General features: G+C 39.3%; 1 protein-coding gene across 2 annotated transcripts in view; it reads right to left on the reverse strand.

Annotated features, from left to right (window-relative positions):
- Positions 1–21339, reverse strand: part of NCAPD3 (non-SMC condensin II complex subunit D3) — a 61534-nt gene that overhangs the window by 12955 nt on the left and 27240 nt on the right. Inside the window, exons 17-25 of one of the 2 annotated variants that reach the window (XM_033097174.1) lie at positions 20473–20664; positions 20029–20126; positions 19169–19284; positions 15717–15824; positions 8166–8280; positions 7965–8072; positions 6617–6855; positions 5505–5584; positions 287–367 (exon numbers count right to left, since the gene is read on the reverse strand). In XM_033097174.1, coding sequence (XP_032953065.1) covers positions 287–367; positions 5505–5584; positions 6617–6855; positions 7965–8072; positions 8166–8280; positions 15717–15824; positions 19169–19284; positions 20029–20126; positions 20473–20664 — 1137 coding nt within the window. The remainder of the gene's footprint in view (positions 1–286; positions 368–5504; positions 5585–6616; positions 6856–7964; positions 8073–8165; positions 8281–15716; positions 15825–19168; positions 19285–20028; positions 20127–20472; positions 20665–21339) is intronic. The other variant, XM_033097176.1, reaches the window with a different exon arrangement.

A 21339-nucleotide genomic window follows, 5' to 3' on the forward strand; every position in this document is an offset into this window, starting at 1 on the left:
TAACAAGGTGTCATTATTCAGCTACACTTCAAATGAAGGAAAACAACCAACCTACCCCAAACCGCTCCTTCGAGCAGAGGCCCGTGTCTTTAAAGTTGAGGCAGTGACAATGACCACCTGAAAACGAACACTTGGATTTCACCCCCCTCCCCCAATGTGAGGTTTGCCCACAACAAACACTAGTTTTAGTAACTGGAACTTTTTCAAGAATTGGGAGTAATTACCAGAGCTTCATAGTTTGGGTGAGCAGGGCAAGCACCCCCCACAGACAGCAACTGACTCTCACCGAGCTCTGGACTCCTCAGCCAACCCTGGGCATGCTCCTTCCTCCTGTGCCCCAAACCTAGAAGAGGCATCTAACATGCACCTACACAGTGGGACAGAGATGTCATTAGCACCATGCCAACCTGAAGGGCAAAATCTAATGGTTTCCTAAGCCAAGTGAACATGGACAAAAGCCAGACTGGTCAACCTCAGGCTCCCTAACAGCTTCTGTTTCATCAGGACACTAAGTTCTCAAGAGAACACCAAGGCACTGGTTTTTGGTCAGGGGTCAACCTAAGGTGGTGCAGGGCTGGCTTTGACCCATTCACACTGCCCACACCAATGTTTTCATTTCCTTTCCAAGATAAATGCAGTTTCCACCTACACAGGAGCACCATTCAACTCTCACCTGGAGAGGAGCAGCAAGAACAAGCCAAATATTTTATTCTACCTTTGGAATGCATTAGGACTTGCGGGAGGTATACCTTCCCCTGCTGTTTCCCCATAGGCTAATATTCAAATCAGTTTGTATTCACAGCACACACATCAATGAAAGGTCAGAAGGTAGCTCAGAAATCATGACGTTGAAAGAATCCTGATAAAAATGTCATGGCAAATAATGACACTCCTTAACCTAGGAAATAAGGGAGCAGCCTGATATAATTATGAAAACAAAACAAATAAACTCTGCATAATAAAGGGAATTCCCTCAGGAGAAATTTACTTCAGGCCAGCTAGAAGCATCTGCCGGATCTGAGAGTCGTCAGTATATTCTACAGTGTTTTTTTAAGTAACTCAGGTTAGAAAGGCAAAGAAGGTCACAGCATCAGATGAAGTTCTTTTTAAATAAGGGTTACTTTGGTAAACTATCTGTGACAAAGAATGAAGGAAACCACTGAATAAACAAAAAACATCCCCAAAGGAAACAACAAAACTTTACCTTCTGTGGTATTTTATTATAGTTAACCTACCACGGCACAGCAGTTTTCATAGCTACCTGAGTTTTCTCCTCAGATTTGAAGTTGTTCATAGGAAAATGTAAAATCAAATAGAATCCAATAATTCTTCTGCTAGAAGAGGGGCTGCTTTGAGCTTGGACTTGATGTCAAATGCTCATCCACTCAGTTGTGTTGAGAATATGTATAGGAAGAAGTAACTAATGGGCGAGATACTTCAGTCTATCTTTGGTGAATAACAGGCTTAACCAACTACAGAAATAAATTCAATGGTAACATAAAAAATGCAAAGAAGTCATACGGTCAGGGCTGAAAGCAGAATCAAAGAGCTTTTTTGCATCACGAGAAGCCAGAAACCACAGTCCATGGGTAATACGATGTAGTACCAACCTTGCTGTGGCCTCTGCTGGGCTTAACAGGCCAAGTTTCAGCTTTGATTGGATCAAGGCCCATAGATCCTACTAGCTTGATAAACTGGGGAAGAGGGACTATTGTTTTTGTTTGTCAGCTGAAAAGTTAAAAGAAGTTAATGCTCCAAGTAACGCCTCGTGGAGCAGTCCTTTAGAGTGACAGAAGACAGCACTTTTCAGGTACCTGGAATAGAAAACTTCAACAGTTGTAAAGAAATCTTACTAAGAACTCAGTATCCTTTCTCACTGCCCCTTATCCCTCTGGACAATTAATACGAATCATACATAGTCACACCACCAACTCAGGGATACTGTCTAGAGAGTTTACACAGCATTAATTGCATTATATGGAAAATAAAAGGAAGAACAGCTAAATCTGAGTAAGAATAATTTTGTAGAAAAAAATTATTACTCTCTTACTAAGAATCTAAATCCAGGTTTCAAACAGCCCTACGAGGCCACTGGGGAAGAGCAGTCTGTTCACTTCCGTTTTCAGACTTAGTAGGCAACATAAAAACCTGACTTATTTCAGATGTCATCCCAAGCCAAGTGATATTATAAAGTAGATAACTGCTCAATAAAGGCCGCTGGGGATGGACGTATACTCCTAATCTGGTCCATCTCAGATTAGGACTGAGGCCTCAGACCCATTTACACCAGAATTCTATTTGAAACCAGAAGTCTATTTGAAACTTGAGGCAAGTTATTTCCTATATCTGTGTTATCTTTGGGTGCCACCGAAATCCAGGCCCCTCTTGTTACTACTGGCCCTCCTCACCTCTATCACGTCCCCGTATGTTCCATGCCTCTTTCTTCCTGATCTCACTTCCCATCTCTCCTTTGCCCTGCCGGGAAGCTTTCTACTGTGTCTTCTGTATTCCACATTCCGTGATGAGTCAGGCTTCTACCCTCTCTACACCTCTTCTTCTTCATAAATGAGAGCTGGCTTTCCTCCAAGGACACCACTGCCCTTACAGCCCCCTCGGGGGAGGCTGCTCTTCTCTCAAATCCCATAGCCGCGGTATGAAGACCATGTTTCTCCCCCTTATATTTTTCGTTTACCAAATGTTCACTGAGCTCTTTCAGGTGCTGGGGATAGCAGTAAGCAAAATCTCTCCCCCTCAGGAAGCTTGTATGCTAGTGGGTAGACAGATGCACATACAAAATATGTTGCCAAAAGTGTTCTGAAGAAAAAGACAGTTTGGGGAGGATGCAGGGAAGAGGGGAGGAAGGGTTATCTACTGGTTAAAAAAAACACACAACTTCTCCACCGGTTTCATATGACAATACTTATTTTTCTTGACGCTCCAGCCATCTGTCTATTTTGTCCTCGACTGCTTAGTAATTGCTTCCCAATTTTCTCCATTCAAATCCTAACATCACTGCTATGACCTGAATGTTTGTGTCCCCTGCCCCCAAATTTCTATGTTGAAAACCTAACCCCCAAGGAGATGGGGCCTTTGGGAGGTAATTATTAGGTCAGGAGGACAGAGAGCCCTGCTGAATGGGATCAGTGCCTTATAAAGAAGCCCCAGAGAGATCCCTTGTCTCTTCTGCCATATATAGATATCATGAGAAGCCTGCTATCTGGAAGAGGGCTTTCACCAGGACGCAGCCGTTCTGGCACCCTGATCTCAGACTCCCAGCCTCCAGTCTGTGAGCAATAGATTTGTTTATAAGCCACCCAGTCTGTGGTATTCTGTTATCCGCCTGAACGGACTAAGAGAACCTCTCAGAGCATCTTCAATGTCCACACAGATGAGCTCATTTAGCCCCTAACTTTCTTTTTTCTTGACTTCCTTGACTCCAGTGACCCTCATATTTATACTGTGTTGCCACCCTGCAGGCACATCCTGGACCACGTCCCTATACCATATCAAATAACCCACTTTATGACCATACCCACCTATCCTTCCAGCTTTCTGACTTGTTCTACAACTTCACTAGGCCCTCTAGATCCTCAGCTACTTCCTCTTCTTCCAAACCAAGCCATCTCTGTCTTTACTTCCTTCTCTATCTCAATGGTCTATTATTTCAGTCACTTTCTTGCCATGAACCTCTCTGGCCCCTGCCTCCTTACACTTCTGCAGCATTTGCCCAGTTAAATGGAAATAATCCACTGGTTGTCTGGCTTTTACCCTGTGATTACTGTACTACAAGGACACCACCTAGTGGGCAGAGGGGAAAATACATCATACAATTTTGTAGCCCCCAAGTTTTGGGTTTATCACCCTAAGACCATTTAAAAATGTCATGCAAATTTGCTCGTGCCAGAATCTTCAGGAAATCCACTTGGACCAAAAATAAATTCAATAAGTTTAGCCACTGCAGCCTCTTTGGAAAATCTGTATTAGCAGATACATGTGGAAAATTAATGTGTCTAATGTAAGCAGACAGGCCTGACCATTGGCCTAAAAATAGGGGAACACACTAATTCAAATGACAGCAAAACTGAAAATCACGATCCACACTTGAATCATGGTTTAAACACACTCAGATTGCAGAGATAAAAACGGAACGATTGAAGGGGAGAGTATTAAAATGCTACAAGAGGCACTGATAATCTTATAATGTAAACACCTGTCCTTTTAATTTCTTTGATTCATACTCTGATCACCTGTACAACAGGTTCGGTGTATACTTTACATACAAATCAATGCTCTTTTTAACATACTTGTCCAGGAGCTGACAAAAGCGGGGAAAACACAGAACTTCAAGTTAAATAACCAATCTTGCCACCCAGGCTCATCATCTGAAAGCTTTCCAAGCACTTCTAATTGTGCCTGCTCCTGGGCTACACACATGAAAAGCTATGAGAGCCAGTCTTAACGGCAACAGTGTAAAGGTAAGAGGGCGCGGCACAGCTATCTTGGTCTCTTTCCCAATGATATAAACAAAGAAAAAGTAACAGCCTTACCTTTTTGCTTCTGACACTAGACGGTATTAACTAGAATTCTAACCTCTACTAGTTTATTATGTAAAATGTTCCTCCTTGGAAAATTATACCCAAAGGAAACCAAACAAAAAGTCTTTCATGGAACTCAGAGTAAGTCACTGGTGACTATATTTAGAACCAGAGGGGCCCATTATTATAAGCTATTTATAGTTAATGAACTCTATAAAGGCCTTTTCCCAATCGTGGTAGCTTTTGCCATGGCATTCAATATTCTATTTTCCAACTGCAGATTTGATTTAAAAAGAATTATTCATACAACATAATCTAGTTTGGCAAATTCTGTGAGGTCATTTATCAACGCCTTGAAAAGAAATCTTTAAAAAAATTATTGAATGACAGGAATTAAGATGTGGCAAAGCAATTCCCTTCCAATTTTTAAGAAACAGCCATTTCCAAGAATCCTTGTAATTTGTATACTCTATTTCATACCGTGTGATTCTGTCTTAATTCCCAGAATTTTTTCTTACAACTTCTGCACTTAAAAGAAAGTCTGAACTCTATCAAAACTCACATTTTATTGGTTTAGAAATCAACATAGTTAAGTCAACGGCTAATGGCTACTATTCTGTAGTTTACCATGACAAAGGCATATACTGCTCTTTATTACTGCTTTAGGAAGAGTGAACATTGTTAGTGAATGTGACCAATGCTGAGATTATTTAATGGTGAATCTGAATGAGTGTATCTTTCTTAACTTACATGCAAAATAAAGCTTTGTTATATAGCTTAGTATTTTAATGGTATTAGTATTTTAAATAGCTGAGTATTTTAAAATCTGCTAATTTTCTGGCAACTGCCAAAAGCTCACTGCATCCTAAGTGACTCAGCGCCAAACCAGTTTTAAAGAAGAGAGATCTAACGTAGACTAGAAATTAGGTAAATCATTCAGCTGCTTGACATGTGAGGGAAAGGATTTACCTGGCAACGTCTGGGTGGGAATCAATCAGAGTGCTGACAAACCGAAAGAACAGAGAGCCCTTCCACTTCACAAACTCTTCCTGTACAAAGAGAAATGACATGGTTAAGGAGTACTTTTAATATTTAAAGCTTAAAGGTATTCAGTCATATAACCAACTGTTAACTTTCTTTTGTTGTATCACACCTGAGAGCTGTTCAAGTCTGTCTGTGGCACATTAGCAGTTTGTTAGCACTCGATTCCCAACCATCTTGAAAGCACATAACAATTGTTAGTCACAAAGAGAAGTGGAGGAATATGTGGGTAGAACAGCATCAGATCTTCTACTGTATTAGGAAATGACTCAGAGCAGATGGCTTTAAAGGAAGAGTACCACTGGTTCCTTCATTAGGTACATAATGTACAAAAAAATGAGTATATGGAACATACTAGAATAGATGTACATCTTCGTTAAATGCCTCTTTTTGAACATCAAATATTATTCCCCCCTCATTATAGGCTAAACATTTGCTCTAATGTTAACTAAAAGTGTCTAATGCTCTGCAGAGCTCCACAGTTCACTAAGTTCTTTCACACACTAAAATATCTCATTGGACTCGCAGAGCAACTCTGTGAGATAGCCAGGGAAAATATTATGGTCAGAGAAAATATTATGGTCCTCATTTTATTAGGTTGGTGCAAAAGTAATTGCAGTTTTTGCAATTATTTAACCTTTTAAACCACAATTACTTTTGCACCAACCTAATACAAATGAAGCAGTTACGTGTGAGAAATACTGACCTGTTCAAAGTCAAGGAGAAAGAGAACCAGAACTAGAACTACTCATCTACTGAGTGTGCTTTTCTCTACATGGTGCTTATTTGCAAAAATGAAACTTTACACTGTTTGACAGGATATCTGAACAAACACCCAAAACAAATATTAGGAAGTAATGATCTGTTCAAAAGGCTGTACAGAACATTGTTAGAGTGATTATTTTAAACCAGAGATGAGGTTAATTACTTTCAGATTCTACTGCAAAGCATCACATTTCCTAAACTACTCAAATATTTCTTTAAACCAGAAACAATGTTGGAGGGGGAAAAAAAATGACAGGTCTAATTCTCATACAAACCTGCAAGAGATTGGTAAGCAAGATGAGCGTTTGCTTTCGGATGAATGGATCTGAATCCTTCAGACACATGGAGATATTGGGAATGTACTTATCCACCATGACAGTGTACCGGATACAAAGGTCACACATAACAATTACAACATTGTTGCGAACAGCCATGTCATCGCACACCTCAAGCTCTCGTACAAGGGTCGGGATGCTCTTCTTTGCAAGATCCTCATGCTGTAAGCACAGCTTACCTGTTACAGAAGGCAGTGAGATGTCTTGATTCTGTTCCATTCTAATTCTGTGCCTACCCTTTCTCCAGAGATATGTTGCTACGGATTTTATTTAATCAAAGTTAAAACATCACGTCAATAATCACAAAAAAAATCAAAGGCAGACAAACCCACATTAAATATTAGAAAGTTCAAAAGAGCTTAAGGAAAAGTGCTTCCCCCACCCTCCAGAGTTTCATGAGATATATACCATGAGATCTTCCTTCACTGCGGTAAAATTATCTTCTTTTTAAAGTCAACATTTGAATTTTGGAGTTGTCTACTTACCGGAAAATGACCAATAAAACTAATAATGAACTTCAAATCTGACCTAGGTAATTAGAAAAGAATGATCATCTCCTTTATTTTATTTCTTGTTCAGAAGAGAAAGAAGGTTGTTGTTGAGTTTTGTTTGTGGGGTGTGCATGTGTGTATGTGTATGTGTGCACGTGTGCGTGCCCTGGAGAATGTTTTGCTCTTATTTACAGTTCTGAGGTTTAAAAAAATAAAAGTTATTATTAATACAAAAAACGTTCATAACTCTTATCCAGCATAAAATACACAATCACACTAAAGAAAAAAAATCAAATTATAATATAGAGGTCAATGTTTTCAAGATTAACACCAATTTGAGTTCATGAAGAAATATGCTTACTAAGCTCATCTACCAGTTCTGGAAAGCATTAAGCAAACCATCTCCTTTTATGAACTGGACTGCAGGTTTATTTTTTCATTCCCAGAACTCAGAGTAGTACCCGGCATATAGTTCTTGATGAATAGACTTCATGGTGATACATTATGAGTATAAAAAAACCCACAGAAACAGGTATAATTGTAACAAATTAACATAAAAAAACAGAAGCTCCCTACAGGGAGTGCCTTGAGTCTGATCATCCCGGGCAATTGCCAGCCCAAAGGCTCTCATTACCAGCACTCTGGTGTGCCCGAAGAGTTGGGTGCTCCTACCAGATCTGCATCCAAAACCCGCAAGAGCTAGAGGAAACGTAAGCTCAGCGTATACAGGCTGGCTTATTTACCCACAGAACTCGACTGCACAAGCTCCACTCTCCCCACACACTGTTCTTACTTACCCAGCGTAATGATGGCATGTGCTCTAATCGCAGAAGGCATGACAGAGCCTCTGACCTGGGGAACTGGTTGAGAGGCTGGGGCTTCACTCCTACCTTGAGAGGATGTTACTATAGGAAAAGGAAAATTGCATATTTACAGTACTTCAGGGGCTAACCTAGCCTTAAGACGGAATGTGCAGAGGATAATTTTAAGTGCCTTACAATGATCTGCATCAGGAGAAGAAGCTAGAATGGACTGAATCAGAAGGAAGGCTCGCTTCTCCACGCTGGCTGGACAGAGTTGGGCTATATCTCCTAAGGTGAAAATATACTTCACCTGCAAAGAAAATTGGTTTTGCAGTAAAAATAAGGCAAAAGAAAAATCAACTCTAGCTAGATTAAGGACACATCAATAGAGTACTTTTTTTTGTCCCCTCAATTTAAAAGATCTGTATTTTTCCCACAAAAATACACAGCCATTGTAAAAATTCAGTCACTACTTAACACAATTCATCTAAAATTAGGGTGACTGGATGATTTTATCACCTACATCTAGATACTTCTACAGGTAAAAGGGGGTGCTTGTAGTAATTATGCTGTGATAACAGGTGTAAACCATGATTATTGTGGGTAAAGGGGGATACAGAATTACCTTATAATCTCACCACGCAAAGGTATCATTATTGTTTTTGTGTATTATTTTCTTTTTAAAGTATATTTATAATCATGTGGTTTTATGTTTGCTTTTCTTATACACTTACCAATCATGTTATTTTGAAGTTTGCAATTATTACTTCCAATATTAGGCATCCTTTTGTGTCAATATACAATAACTATGCTTAATGGCTACTACGGTATGTTAAAAACTAGGGATGTCATCATAATTCATTGCATTATTTCACTATTAATGAACATTTACATTGTGTTTAATTCTTTGCTATTGTTTGCATTAGTGCTCACACACCCCCTTTGTACCTTTGGATAAGTTCTACTTCCTTAGAAATGACATCAAGGTAAAAGAGCATATAAACTGTTGCACCTTTTAAAACATTATTTCCAAATTGTCCTCCACATTAGTTTACTATTTAGACTCCCACCAAAAACTTAAAAGTGCTGATTCCTCAAAGCTGCCACGACTGTGTGTTTATCAAGGACATACTGCTTAACAGGTAAGTAACACTTTTTTTTAATTCCCAAAATGCAGGGGTGAAGCCAAATAGTAAAATGTTAAATAAAGGCTTATTTTAAAGTAAGAAAGCCAATAGAAGTGTATGTGTATTTTAAAAATCTTGAACATACTCTATCTGTTAGTGGATTAAAGGAATATTTAAATTCTACTTCAAGAAGAATGAAGTAAACAATATACATAGGGTAAATGTCCATATGTATTTTGACCAAGGAGTAGATTTTGGTGACATATTTAACAGTGAAAAAAAATCGTAGGGGGAAATGCTCACTGATCATAATAAGCATTTTTCTCAGTTTGGGAGGTGACTGCCCAGACCAATGAGAAAAGCAAAACCCTGTGGAAAACCTGGGGCCACGGCCATTCTACACATCATGGCCCTCTGACCTAGAACGTCCGGATTCTCTTTGATAATAATGATATTTTTATTACTGAACCATGTGCTTATTAATGTCTCAGGCACAGGCAGTCTTGTCTTCTAACAAACCTAAACATTTTCTTCCATCACTATGTACAAGTGCCAGGTAACAAAGCAGGAACCGAACACAGAGAGAGGTTCTCTACTAATTATCACATAGATAAGGGATATAGCCAATTTTGATTAAATAATGGCCTATACTGAACGGAATAAAAAATAAGCTCACTGTGATCTTTTTTTTTTAAATATTTCTTTTTTTAAAATTTATTGGGGTGACAACTGTTAGTAAAATTACATAGGTTTCAGGTGTACAATTCTGTATTACATCATCTATAAATCACATTGTGTGTTCACCACCCAGAGTCAGTTCTCCTTCCATCACCATATATTTTATCTTTACCCTCATCTACCACCTCCCTCCCCCCTTACCCTCTGGTAACCACTAAACTGTTGTCTGTGTCTATGAGTTTTTGTTTCTCATTTGTTTGTCTTGTTCTTTTGTTGTTTTTGGTTTACATACCACATATCAGTGAAATCATACGGTTCTCTGCCTTTTCTGTCTGACTTATTTCGCTTAGCATTATAATCTCAAGATACATCCATGTTGTCACAAATGCTCCTATATCATCTTTTCTTACCGCCAAATAGTATTCCATTGAGTATATATACAACAACTTCTTTATCCATTCATCTATCGAAAGACATTTTGGTTGTTTCCATGTCTTGGCCACCTTAAATAAAGCTGCAATGAACATTGGAGCACACGTGTCTTTATGGCTAAATGTTTTCAGATATTTTTGGTAGATACCCAGGAGAGGGATTGCTGGGTCATATGGTAATTCTACTCATAATTTTATGAGGAACCTCCACACTGCCTTCCATAGCGGCTGCACCAGTCTGCATTCCCACCAACAGTGTATGAGGGTTCCTTTTTCTCCACAGCCTCTACACTTGTTACTATTTCTCTTACTGATGATAGCCATTCTGACTGGAGTGAGGTGTTATCTCATTGTGGTTTTTATTTGCATTTCTCTGATGCTTAGTGACGCTGAGCATTTTTTCGTATGTCTATTTGCTATTTGTATGTCCTCTTTGGAGAAATGTCTCTTCAAGTCATCTGCCCATTTTACAATTGGGTTGTTTTTTTGTTGTTGAGTTTCATGAGTTCGCTGTATATTTTGGATATTAGCCCTTTATCGGAGGCACTGTTTGCAAAAATCTTCTCCCATTCAGTGGGTTGCCTCTTTATTTTGTCGATGGTTTCTTTTGCTGTGCAGAAGCTTTTAAGTTTCATATAGTCCCATTCGTTTCTTTTAGCTTTTACATCCCATGCCTTTGGAGTCAAATTCATAAAATGCTCTTTGAACCCAAGGTCCATAAATTTAGTACCTATGTTTTCTCCTATGCATTTTACATTTTCTTCTACGCATTTTATTGTTTTAGGTCTTATGCTTAAGTCTTTGATCCATTTTGAATTAATTTTGGTACATGGTGACAGATAGCAGTCCAGTTTCATTCTTTTGAGAGTGGCTATCCAATTCTCCCAGCACCATTTATTGAAGAGGATGTCTTTTCTCCATTGTATGTTTTTTGCTTCTTTGTCAGAAATTATCTGTCCATATTTATGTGGTTTTATTTCTGGGTTCTCATTTCTATTCCATTGGTCTATGTGTCTCTTTTTCCACCAATAGCATGCTGTTTTGATTACTGTAGCCCTGTAGCACAAGCTAAAGTCAGGGAGTGTGATACCTCTAATATTGTTCTTTTTTCTTAAGATTGCTTTGGCTATTCGGGGTCTTTTGTGGTTCCAAACAAATCTGATGATTTTTTGTTCTATTTCTTTAAAAAATGCCATTGGGATTTTGATGGGGATTGCATTAAACCTGTATATTGCTTTGGGTAATATGGCCATTGTAACTATGTTAAGTCTTCCAATCCATGAGCACGGAATGTCTTTCCATTTCTTTGTGTCTTCTTCAATTTCTTTTAAAAATGTCTTATAGTTTTCAGCATATGGATCTTTCACATCCTTGGTTAAGTTTATTCCTAGGTATTTTATTCTTTTTGCTGCAATTGTAAAAGGAATTGTTTTTTGTATTTCTTTTTCTGGGATTTCATTGTTACTATATAGGAATGCAATGGACTTTTGTACGTTGATTTTGTAGCCAGCAACTTTACTGTATTCGTTGATTGTTTCTAATAGTTTTTTGGTGGAGTCTTTAGGGTTTTCTATATATAGCATCATGTCATCTGCAAAGAGTGACAATTTAACTTCTTTATTCCCAATTTGGATGCCTTTTATTTCTTTCTCTTGCCTGGTTGCTCTGGCAAGGACTTCCAACATTATGTTGAAAAGGAGAGGTGATAGGGGAGAGCCTGGATGTGTTCCTGACGTAGAGCAAAGGGCTTCAGTTTTTCACCATTAATTATGAGATTAGCTGAGGGCTTGTAATATATGGTCTTTATTATGTTCAGGTACTTTCCTTCTATACCTAGTTTGTTAAGTGTTTTAATCATAAATGGATGTTGTATCTTGTCAAATGCTTTTTCTGCATCAACTGATATAATCATATGATTTTTGTCCTTTATTTTGTTTATGTGATGTATCACATTGATGGATTCGAGGATGTTGAACCATCCTTGTGACCCTGGGATGAACCCCACTTGGTCGTGATGAATAATCTTTTGAATGCATTGTTGTATTCGATTTGCTAGAATATTGTTTAGGATTTTTGCGTCTGTATTCATCAGATATTGGTCTGTAGTTTTTTTGTGTGTGTGTTGTCCTTACCAGGTTTTGGTATCAGGGTAATGTTGGCCTCATAAAATGAGTTAGGGAGTACTGTTTCTTCTTCAATTTTTTGGAAGACTTTGAGCAGGATTGGTATTAGATCCTCTTTGAAGTTTGATATTTAGAGTATTCCATTTTCTTCATCACGCTTACTTTCTCCATTCTCATATTCCGGTTCAGGCCTTTACTGTCCCCCTTTTTATGTTTTGTTGCCACAAATTGTCCCTGGTGATGGTGGCCGAATAGCCTCCTTTAGTATTTCTTATAGTGCAGGTCATATATTAGAAAATTCCCTCAGCTTCTGTATGTCTGGAAAGGTCTTTATTCCTCCTTCATATCTAAAGGATATCTTTGCTGGATATATTATTCTTGGCTCATAATTTCTCTTTTTCAATAGTTTGAATATTTGGTTCCATTCCCTCCTGGCTTGTAGAGTTTCCACTAAAAAAATCTGATGATAATCTAATGGGCTTTCCTTTGTAGGTTACCGTCTTCTTTTGCTTGGCTGCCTTGAGGATTCTTTCTTTGTCGTTGATTTTAGACAGCTTCAATACAATGTGCCTTGGAGAAGGCCTGTTGGGGTTAAGGTAATTAGGTGTTCTATTTGCTTCTTGGATTCGAGGATCCAGTTCTGTCCACAAGTTTGGGAAGTTCTCATCAACAATTTGTTTGAATATATTCTCTGTTCCCTTCTCTCTTTTTTCTTCTTCTGGTATGCCCATTATTGTTATATTGCTCTTTCTGATGGAGTCAGAAAGTTCTTGGAGAATTCTTTCATTTCTTTTAAGTGTGAAGTCTCTTTCTTTTTCCATCTGTGTCATTTCCAGGTTTCTATCTTCGATGTCACTGATTCTTTCCTCCATCTGGTCAACTCTACTACCTAAGCTGGCTATTTCATTCTTAATTTCTTCTATTGAGTTCTTAATCTCCAGAAATTCTATTTGGTTCTTTTTTAAAATTTCAATCTCTTTCGTAAAATGCTCATGTTGTTCTTTGATTGTGTTTCTGAGTTCATTAAACTATCTTTCTGTGTTTTCTTGCATCTTGTTGAGTATTTTCAGAACTGCAATCTTGAATTCACATATTTCCATATCTTTAAGTTCCTTTTCTGGAGACTTTTCACTTTCTTTCTGAGCTGTCTTGTTGCCGTGGTTATTCATGGCAATTACTGATTTATTATTTCTCTTCCTAGACCTATACAGGAGTGGGTTCTGCAACAGGTTGATAGGAAGAGGTCTTTCTTTTGTTTTCCAGTATGTGTTGGTAGAATGTTTTATTTTCTCTCCGACTGCAGCCTTTTTTTCTCTCTCACATGGTAGTGCTGTTTTCTCTGCACTATTCCAGCTTCTCACACAATGGGGGGATTCCCTGGGAGAGGGGCTTCTCCTCTGTTAATAGTTCGCCTGGGTCACAGAGTGCTGTGTCCGTGTGGGTATGTGGAGAGCTTTTGAAGTTCCAAAGCTCTTCCTGCACCAGGTTCAGAGCCCGTTATGTTTCAGTAGTTCTGTTTACTCCTGCAGGGATCCACCCAGATAGGTGGGGCCAAGGGTGGGGTGAGTTGTGAGAGGTGGCCCAGAGCAATGGCAGTGACCACCACCACAGCCGGTCCTGCTTACACAGCTCTCTCCCCTTTGCCGGAACTAGTTGGGCTGCGAATATGTGTCTGCGGTCCACAGTTCTAAGAACAGCAAATATTCTGTTCTTTTGATCTGACACTGCTACTGTTCCACTTCCAGCACCGGGAAGGTGGGGGCAGGGCGAGCTCTGGGAGGGTAGGGAGGAAGCGGCTAGTCTCAGTGCCTAAGGCTTCCGTTCTCTGTGGCAGTGAGGGCTTAAACCACCGTTTTCAGACTTCTTCCCTCAGTCTTTTCTCCGAGGTCTCTGCCGTGAGCGTTCGGTTCAGCCCTGTTATATGCTGTCCCCTCAGCCCTGTGGGCCATAAACAGAGCCCTAGCAGTCTGAGTTCTTCCCTGTCCCGCAGCTGCAGTAGTTCCGAGATGCAGCAAGCTCGGAGCACTGAGCTAGGTCTGCATCATGCGCCCATGCGGCTCCGTCTCCGCACTTCTCCCTTCCCTCCTCCCCACCGCACGTGATTTGCCCACCTTTAGGTGATTTCAGTAGTGGGCCTCTTCGTCTTGCCTGTCTGCTGTACAGGGAGTCCTTTATGGAGTTACAGTTGTTCGATTAGTTGTAAATTCCATGGGAGATTTACAGAGGCTCACCTCAAGCTGCCATTTTGATGACATCACTATTTTCTTTATTGAATAGTCTCAGATGTTGGAATCAGAATTACCACATCATATTTTGTTGACGGTCTGCCACTTGAATCAGAACACCATCTCCATATTTATTGGCTCACAGTAATCTCTGGCAGTGACACAATTTCAAAATCAAGGATGCCATGTCAGACACTCTTGCTGCTCCAAAGTCATTTGTGTTTTCAATGTTCAAATATCTCATATTTTATACAGTACTTTAGGAACTCTCAGCACTATTCCCTAGTTCAGGGGTGTCCAAACTGCGACTCACGGGCAAACTGTGGCCCATGATCCATTGTTAATTGGCCCGCTGCAAATTCCAAAAATACATTTAGTTTACTTAAATAACCCAGGTGAGGCAAAACGTACTTTACCTCGAGTGAGTGGCTCGGCTGTTTGTGTATTTTACCACATATGGCCCTTGGTGAAAAACGTTGAAAAAAGTTTGGATGCCCCTGCCCTAGTTCTATAGTCTGATATTCAGAAAGTTCAGCAGACGTTATAAGTTAAAAAAATCAAAGATTCAAAAGAACAAAGAGTACACTCACTTTACTTTCTTGCTTTATTATTTCTAAGCCTGACTCTACCAAGCTCACAACACATATTGTTCTCCCTATTGGATCAAGTATCTCATAGGATCTACCTGGAGGAAGTGTATACCATAAAGTTTCCCCCCACCCAGATAATAAGTACATGAGAGAAAAATGAACAGGTCATCAATAAAAATTTTTTTTGGGGGGCCGGATGCCTCAGTTGATTAGAGTGCGAGCTCTCAACAACAAGGTTGCCGGTTCAATTCCCACATGGGATGGTGGTGGGATGGTGGGCTGCACCTCCTGCAACTAAAGATTGAAAATGGCGACTGGACTTGGAGCTGAGCTGCGCCTTCTACAGCTAGACTGAAGGACAACGACTTGGAGCTGATGGGCCCTGGAGAAACACACTGTTCCCCAATATTCTCCAATAAAAATAAAAAAAAAATTAACTTTTTTCTACAAAAAGAATAAACTCTAGGCTAGGAAAATCCTTTTCTTGCTAATAGTATTAGAAATGCACATGACAAAGTCATCTTTAAAAAACCCCAACAGATATAGAGGAAGAGAAGAGAATAGTTACTTACCAACAGGTCTTCATCCATATTCCCGGCTCCATCTTCCTTCAGAACGATGTTGGAGAGGCAGTGTACACAGGTGGACAGGACATCCCCGCACACTTCCTTTAGTAATTCCTATGGCAAGTTAAAGGTCATCTCTGAAGAATCCCACAGGTCTATCAAACTACTCAGGAAACACAATTTTCTCAAGAAACTCTATGATCCTCAAATGTACAAACCATAAACCATGAAAAACCGAGCCATCATAGGGATATATATATATGAAATCTTTCTTTTTACATTTACCCTATAAATGAAAAGGGCATATATTTGGGAAGATCGAGTGCCCGAATTTATGTGATATCTGTAATAGCTAAGCTCCTCCAGTAATAAAAACATTGTAATTCTTCTGGCATAAGCAGATGGTGAATTATCTACTGTAATAAATATTTTAAAAAGACATAGAAGAAAAAAGAACAGTTGCTATTCTTCTGAAATTTATTCATTTGAGACAAGTTTTCAGTGTCTCCTATTAGTGAAAATAACTTCAGAGGGTCATCACCTCTAGCCCACATCTAACTACACTTATATATCAAGCAAGGGAACTTGATCACATTCTACAACTCTTTGACTTCAATTTCTCTAGGAGGCCGTTCCAAAACACCCAGGTTGAGCTAAGTGGCTCCACCCCAGTACTTCCATGTTACCCGATGCACACTTCTATTTCAGGAATTGTTATATCCCATTGAAACCAACTGTTCAGGTGTCTATCTCCCCTACTAAGCTGGAGGGGCCTGAGGAATGGCCTGTCTTAACTATCACCCCAGTGCCCAGCAGCACTACCACAAAATGGTACTCAATGTTGGCCAACCATCATTATGACCCAAGTGTTTTTCAGTATGACTTGGCCTAATGTTTCAAAACTGCTGTCTTTGTTACCTTTTAAAGAATTACTGAACTTAAGATTTCAATAAATTGTACCACTTGGGCTATAATGCTGTCCAAGACAGTTTCTGGAATCCATGTGCTCTATCCTGATGAGAACACAAAGGCTAACTTGTTTGAGACTTCAAGCCTAGAACTTGCCTGGGAAGTAAGACTAATAACTTTTGGAATCATGGAATCTGGGAGAGAACTGTCAAGGCCATCCAACTGTGGGATTGTCTCCACACATGGACTCATGACAAGATGTCCAGCTTCTTCGTGAACACCTCCAATGACCAGAGACGTGTTCTCAGGCAAGTCCCTCTATTTTAGGCAGACCTCAATATGGTTTTTCTTCAGCTGGCCAAAATTTGTGGCCTTGCAATTCCCACCCACTGGTCTAAATTGGTACTCTTGATGACAAATAAACCCAATTCTTCTTTCTTTTGAAAGTCCTTCATATATGTGAATTTAGCTAGAAAGCCTATTCCACATGAACTCTTCCCTTCTCCAGCTAAACACCCCAGGTCCCTCAGCCGCTCCCTGCCTGTAATCCCATCTAGTTGCTCTCCTATGAATATATTTAGCTTTGTCAACATTTCTCTGAAGAGTTGTCATTGAAATTGAATTATAGAACATGTCAACTTAGATTTAACCAGTACAAAGAGCAGGACCATCACCCCTCTTATTCTAAACACTATTTCTATTAATACAGTTCAAGATCTCATAAAATTTTTTTCAATGATAGCCAGAAACCCGAACCTATTAATTCACCCCAAGCTTACAGACAGCAAAAATGCCCAAAGACCTCAATATTTTCATATACACTGCTGTTAATCTATATCCTGATCACCTATAATTTTTACCAGCAAAATACAGAATATTCATTTACAAAGAGGACTAAAAGCGATGTTCAGGGGAAACAAATACATCCTATCCTATGTTTGTTGGGAACACATCATTTGCAACATCCTAAGATGCTGGCAAACCTCAGGACCCTTAGTCCACTGTCTACCACCAAGAGACATGGTGTTAGAGCTAAAACCCTGGCCCTTTTCTAACACAGCACTAAGTTCTACCTCTCATCTAGTTCTCACTTTCTAAATTTGAAGACAACTGTGCTTTCCTCACAGATTCTAACAATGATATAACTTAATGTTATAATGACTGTGGGCCATTGGCAAGCAGACAGTGACTTATGCCCCTGACTGCTCATGGCACAGATCGTTCTTCTTCCAGCCGAGGCTAGAGAAAAAAACACTGGAAAGGGATTCAGTGACCTTAGTTCCAGGCATAGGTCTGCTATTAGTGAGCTGTATGCCAGTGAAACTTGCAGGACCACAGTTTCATAATCTGCCATATCATTTTTTCTTCATTTTTTTCTTGCATCATTCTTTCCTTGTTACCAGCTTTTTGTTTTGTTTTGTCTTTACCTGTTTTCTGCTATTCTCTCTACTTAGGTAATGTTCCTTATTTAAAAGTTTTTCATACACTTTCTTGGATCCAAAGATGAATGGTTAGAAAAATCAAATAAAGCAACTAACCCTTTCACTAAAAAGTGCCAAAAGGTATACGCCAGGAAAACCAGACACCATTTATATGGAAAGAGCTGGGCATTTTTAGTTAAGTAAATTTCAACCTGTTTTAAGTCCTAAGCAAAAGAGTGACAACATATTATCTTATTATATGTCTGTTACTGCAAATAGAAAATGCCACTTATCAAAGAAGGGTTTTAAAGAACTTATACAAAAGGAAGCCTAGGAAGGTAGGTAAGAAGCTCAGATGAAGCAATACTTTTTTTATTCTGGAAAAATGTAAATATATTCTGGCTATTATTTAAATTAATTTTTGACTTCTAGAATAATAACCCTCAGCCCTAAAATTTTTGATATGATTAGCACTGTCTAGGAGTGTATTTCATGATAAAAACAGAACATGTGGTAATAATTTATTGGCGATACTGATATGGATACATTTCAGGGAGTCAAAGTAATTCTTTATCTCACATAAAACACTGGTTTGGACTTGGGTTAATGCTTCCACATAAAACATTAGCTGTAGGCTCTGAGAAGCTTTATGGATGTGATACACAAGAGATATTAGAGTAATGCAGTCTTACAGTAACAGGATAGGATTATGACTTAATCAAATGATCAGAAATCTTCTGGTCTGGAGGGAACCCCCTCACTCGGTAGAAAATCGTCTATGAAGCATTGTTGAACTGAGGGTACACGTGAAGGAGGAGGACACGCAAAGCTATCACAAGCACCTAGGCTATAGCTTATTAAAGGTTAACCTTGCAGAGTTCTCACTTGTACCTAGAACCAAGGTGGTGGCTTTCTAAGGGAACTGTATGTCTTTAGCAGCAAAGATCTTTTTGGGGAATGTCAACGGCTTGTCACATTAAGTGTTTCCTTTTGTTGTAGTAATAGCTGCTGGGGACTATCCATCCTTATAGGTTCTCTATAGAGAACACTTCTCAAACTTCACAACAGAGTAATACATCTACTAAGTACAAATAAATGCAGACATATCCAGGAGGGTTTGTAGCGTACCTGTTCCTCCACAGGTGTCTCTGCAGATGCTCTACAGAGTCTTTGCAAAGTATCAACAGCTGAGCTGATCAACTCTAGAGACCACTGGAATCCATTCAGCTTACACTTGACAACATCTAAAAAGGAAATCAAGGGGTGGACGGGTGGCTCAGTTGGTTAGAGCGCGAACTCTGGGCAGCGGGGCTGCCAGTTTGATTCCCACATGGGCCAGCGAGCTGTGCCCTCCAAAAATGGAATGGAGTCAGTGGGCTGCCACTCAGCTCCCGGGTGGCCAGATGGCTCAGTTGGTTGGAGCGTGGGCTCTCAACCACAAGGTTGCTGGTTCCACTCCCACAATGGATGGTGGGCTGTGTCCCCTGTAACTAACAACGGCAACTGGACCTGGAGCTGAGCTGTGTCCTCCACAACTAAGATTGAAAAGGAAAACAACCTGACTAGGAAAAAAAAAAAAGTCCCGGAAGTACACACTGTTCCCCAGTAAAATCCTATTCCCCTGTCCCAGTTAAAAAAAACAAAGTACTGAAAGAAATAATGGCTCAAAAAAATAAAACAAAATAAAATAAATAAAAAGAAAATCAAAATCCTTCACGTTGAACTACTCAGAAATATACTGAAAGTGAGAGGCAATGCCTTTTCAAGATTCTCCAATAGGGTGGCCTGTTGGCTCAATGGTTAGAGTGCAGTGCTCATAACACCAAGGTTGCTGGTTCGATTCCCACATGGGCCAGTGAGCTGCACCCTCCACAACTAGGTTGAAAACAACGACTTGACGAGGAGCTAATGGGTCCTGGAAAAACACACTGTTCCCCAATATTCCCCAATAAAAAAAATAAAAAAAAGATTCTCTAATAGACACTCACCAGTCACCTTTTCTCGGGTACTCTTAGGAAGATGCCTTGCAATATGTCCAATAACACAGAGAATATGTCCTAAGGTGTTTGAATTGGGATTCTGTTGACTAAGAAAAGGGCACAAGAAATATAAGTTTAGAACCCAGTATAGAACCAAAGTAAACATTGCTGTCAACAAAATACTTTTTTTCTGGATTACTAATACCAGGGAAAGTAGGATAGCATGGTTTGGGAGTCATGTTGTAGGAGCGTTAAGGCACTTAAAGTACTTGGACAAAGAGTAAACTGAAAACTTAAAAGCGATTCTTACTTTTCATGTTTGTTTTCAAGTCTGAATTAAAAAAAAAAGTCTGTGTCTAAGAGCAGCTATAAAAGAGCACATTTCCTTAGGACATGAGCTTTATTTGCAAGACTTTCAGTGTCCACCAGTAGCTAAAGCATAAGCATGCCAACCTGCTGATTTTCTCCCAGGAGTCTATGACTTTGGCGTAGTCCAGCTTGGGTGATGAGCAGGCAATCTTGGAGAGCAGCATCCAGGCTGGTGCGGAATGTTCCGTGCCAGTGTGGGATATCATATTGTTTATAAAAGTAGATGAGAATTTACCTTTCTTGGACCAGATATGAAAAGCCTTATTTAAATAGCGGCTAGGAAAAAAAAAAGATGGGAAAGCAGAATTGTAACTATAACTAAACAAAACTGTTGAGCTCAGCCCCTTCAGTGAAAGGGGATCAACTTCTGTTGCTCCAGGATTCCTTCGGAATATATTAATAATAAAGCATCCACGCAGAGGCTCTTAGCTAGTGGAACATTTGATACCAAACTAGGTACCTTTTCATTATACAGAATAAGGTATACTTTTTTCTGACATCATAAAGTATTTATTTCTAAAGCAAAGAATAAAATTCCATAATTCCTTTGAGAACCTTGTCATCCTTATCCCTTCCAAAATTTATATACAAACATATGAGTTATGTTACCAATAACAAATGCATCCAAAGTTTGTAGAGTTTTAGTGACAAAAATGCAGACATTATCCTTATTTCAATGGAAGGGTTGGAGAGAAATGAACCCTAGCATTTAAATAGCGATATTAAACAAGCTAAAATTTGCTATGACCTGCCAATACCACTTGGAAATACATATTTCAAACTTTTAAACAATAAAACAAAAAATGCTTCTGATGCATTAACCTAAAGTTTGTGTTGTCATTTATTTCCCTTCTCCCCACGACACTGAATGAGATCACATGACTCATGAAACAAATACAATATTATGTATTTAAATGAAGAGAAAGAAAATACTCCCTCCCCCAGTTAATT

This window comes from Rhinolophus ferrumequinum, chromosome 25 (assembly GCF_004115265.2).
Source record: "Rhinolophus ferrumequinum isolate MPI-CBG mRhiFer1 chromosome 25, mRhiFer1_v1.p, whole genome shotgun sequence".
Taxonomy (NCBI): Eukaryota; Metazoa; Chordata; class Mammalia; order Chiroptera; family Rhinolophidae; genus Rhinolophus; species Rhinolophus ferrumequinum.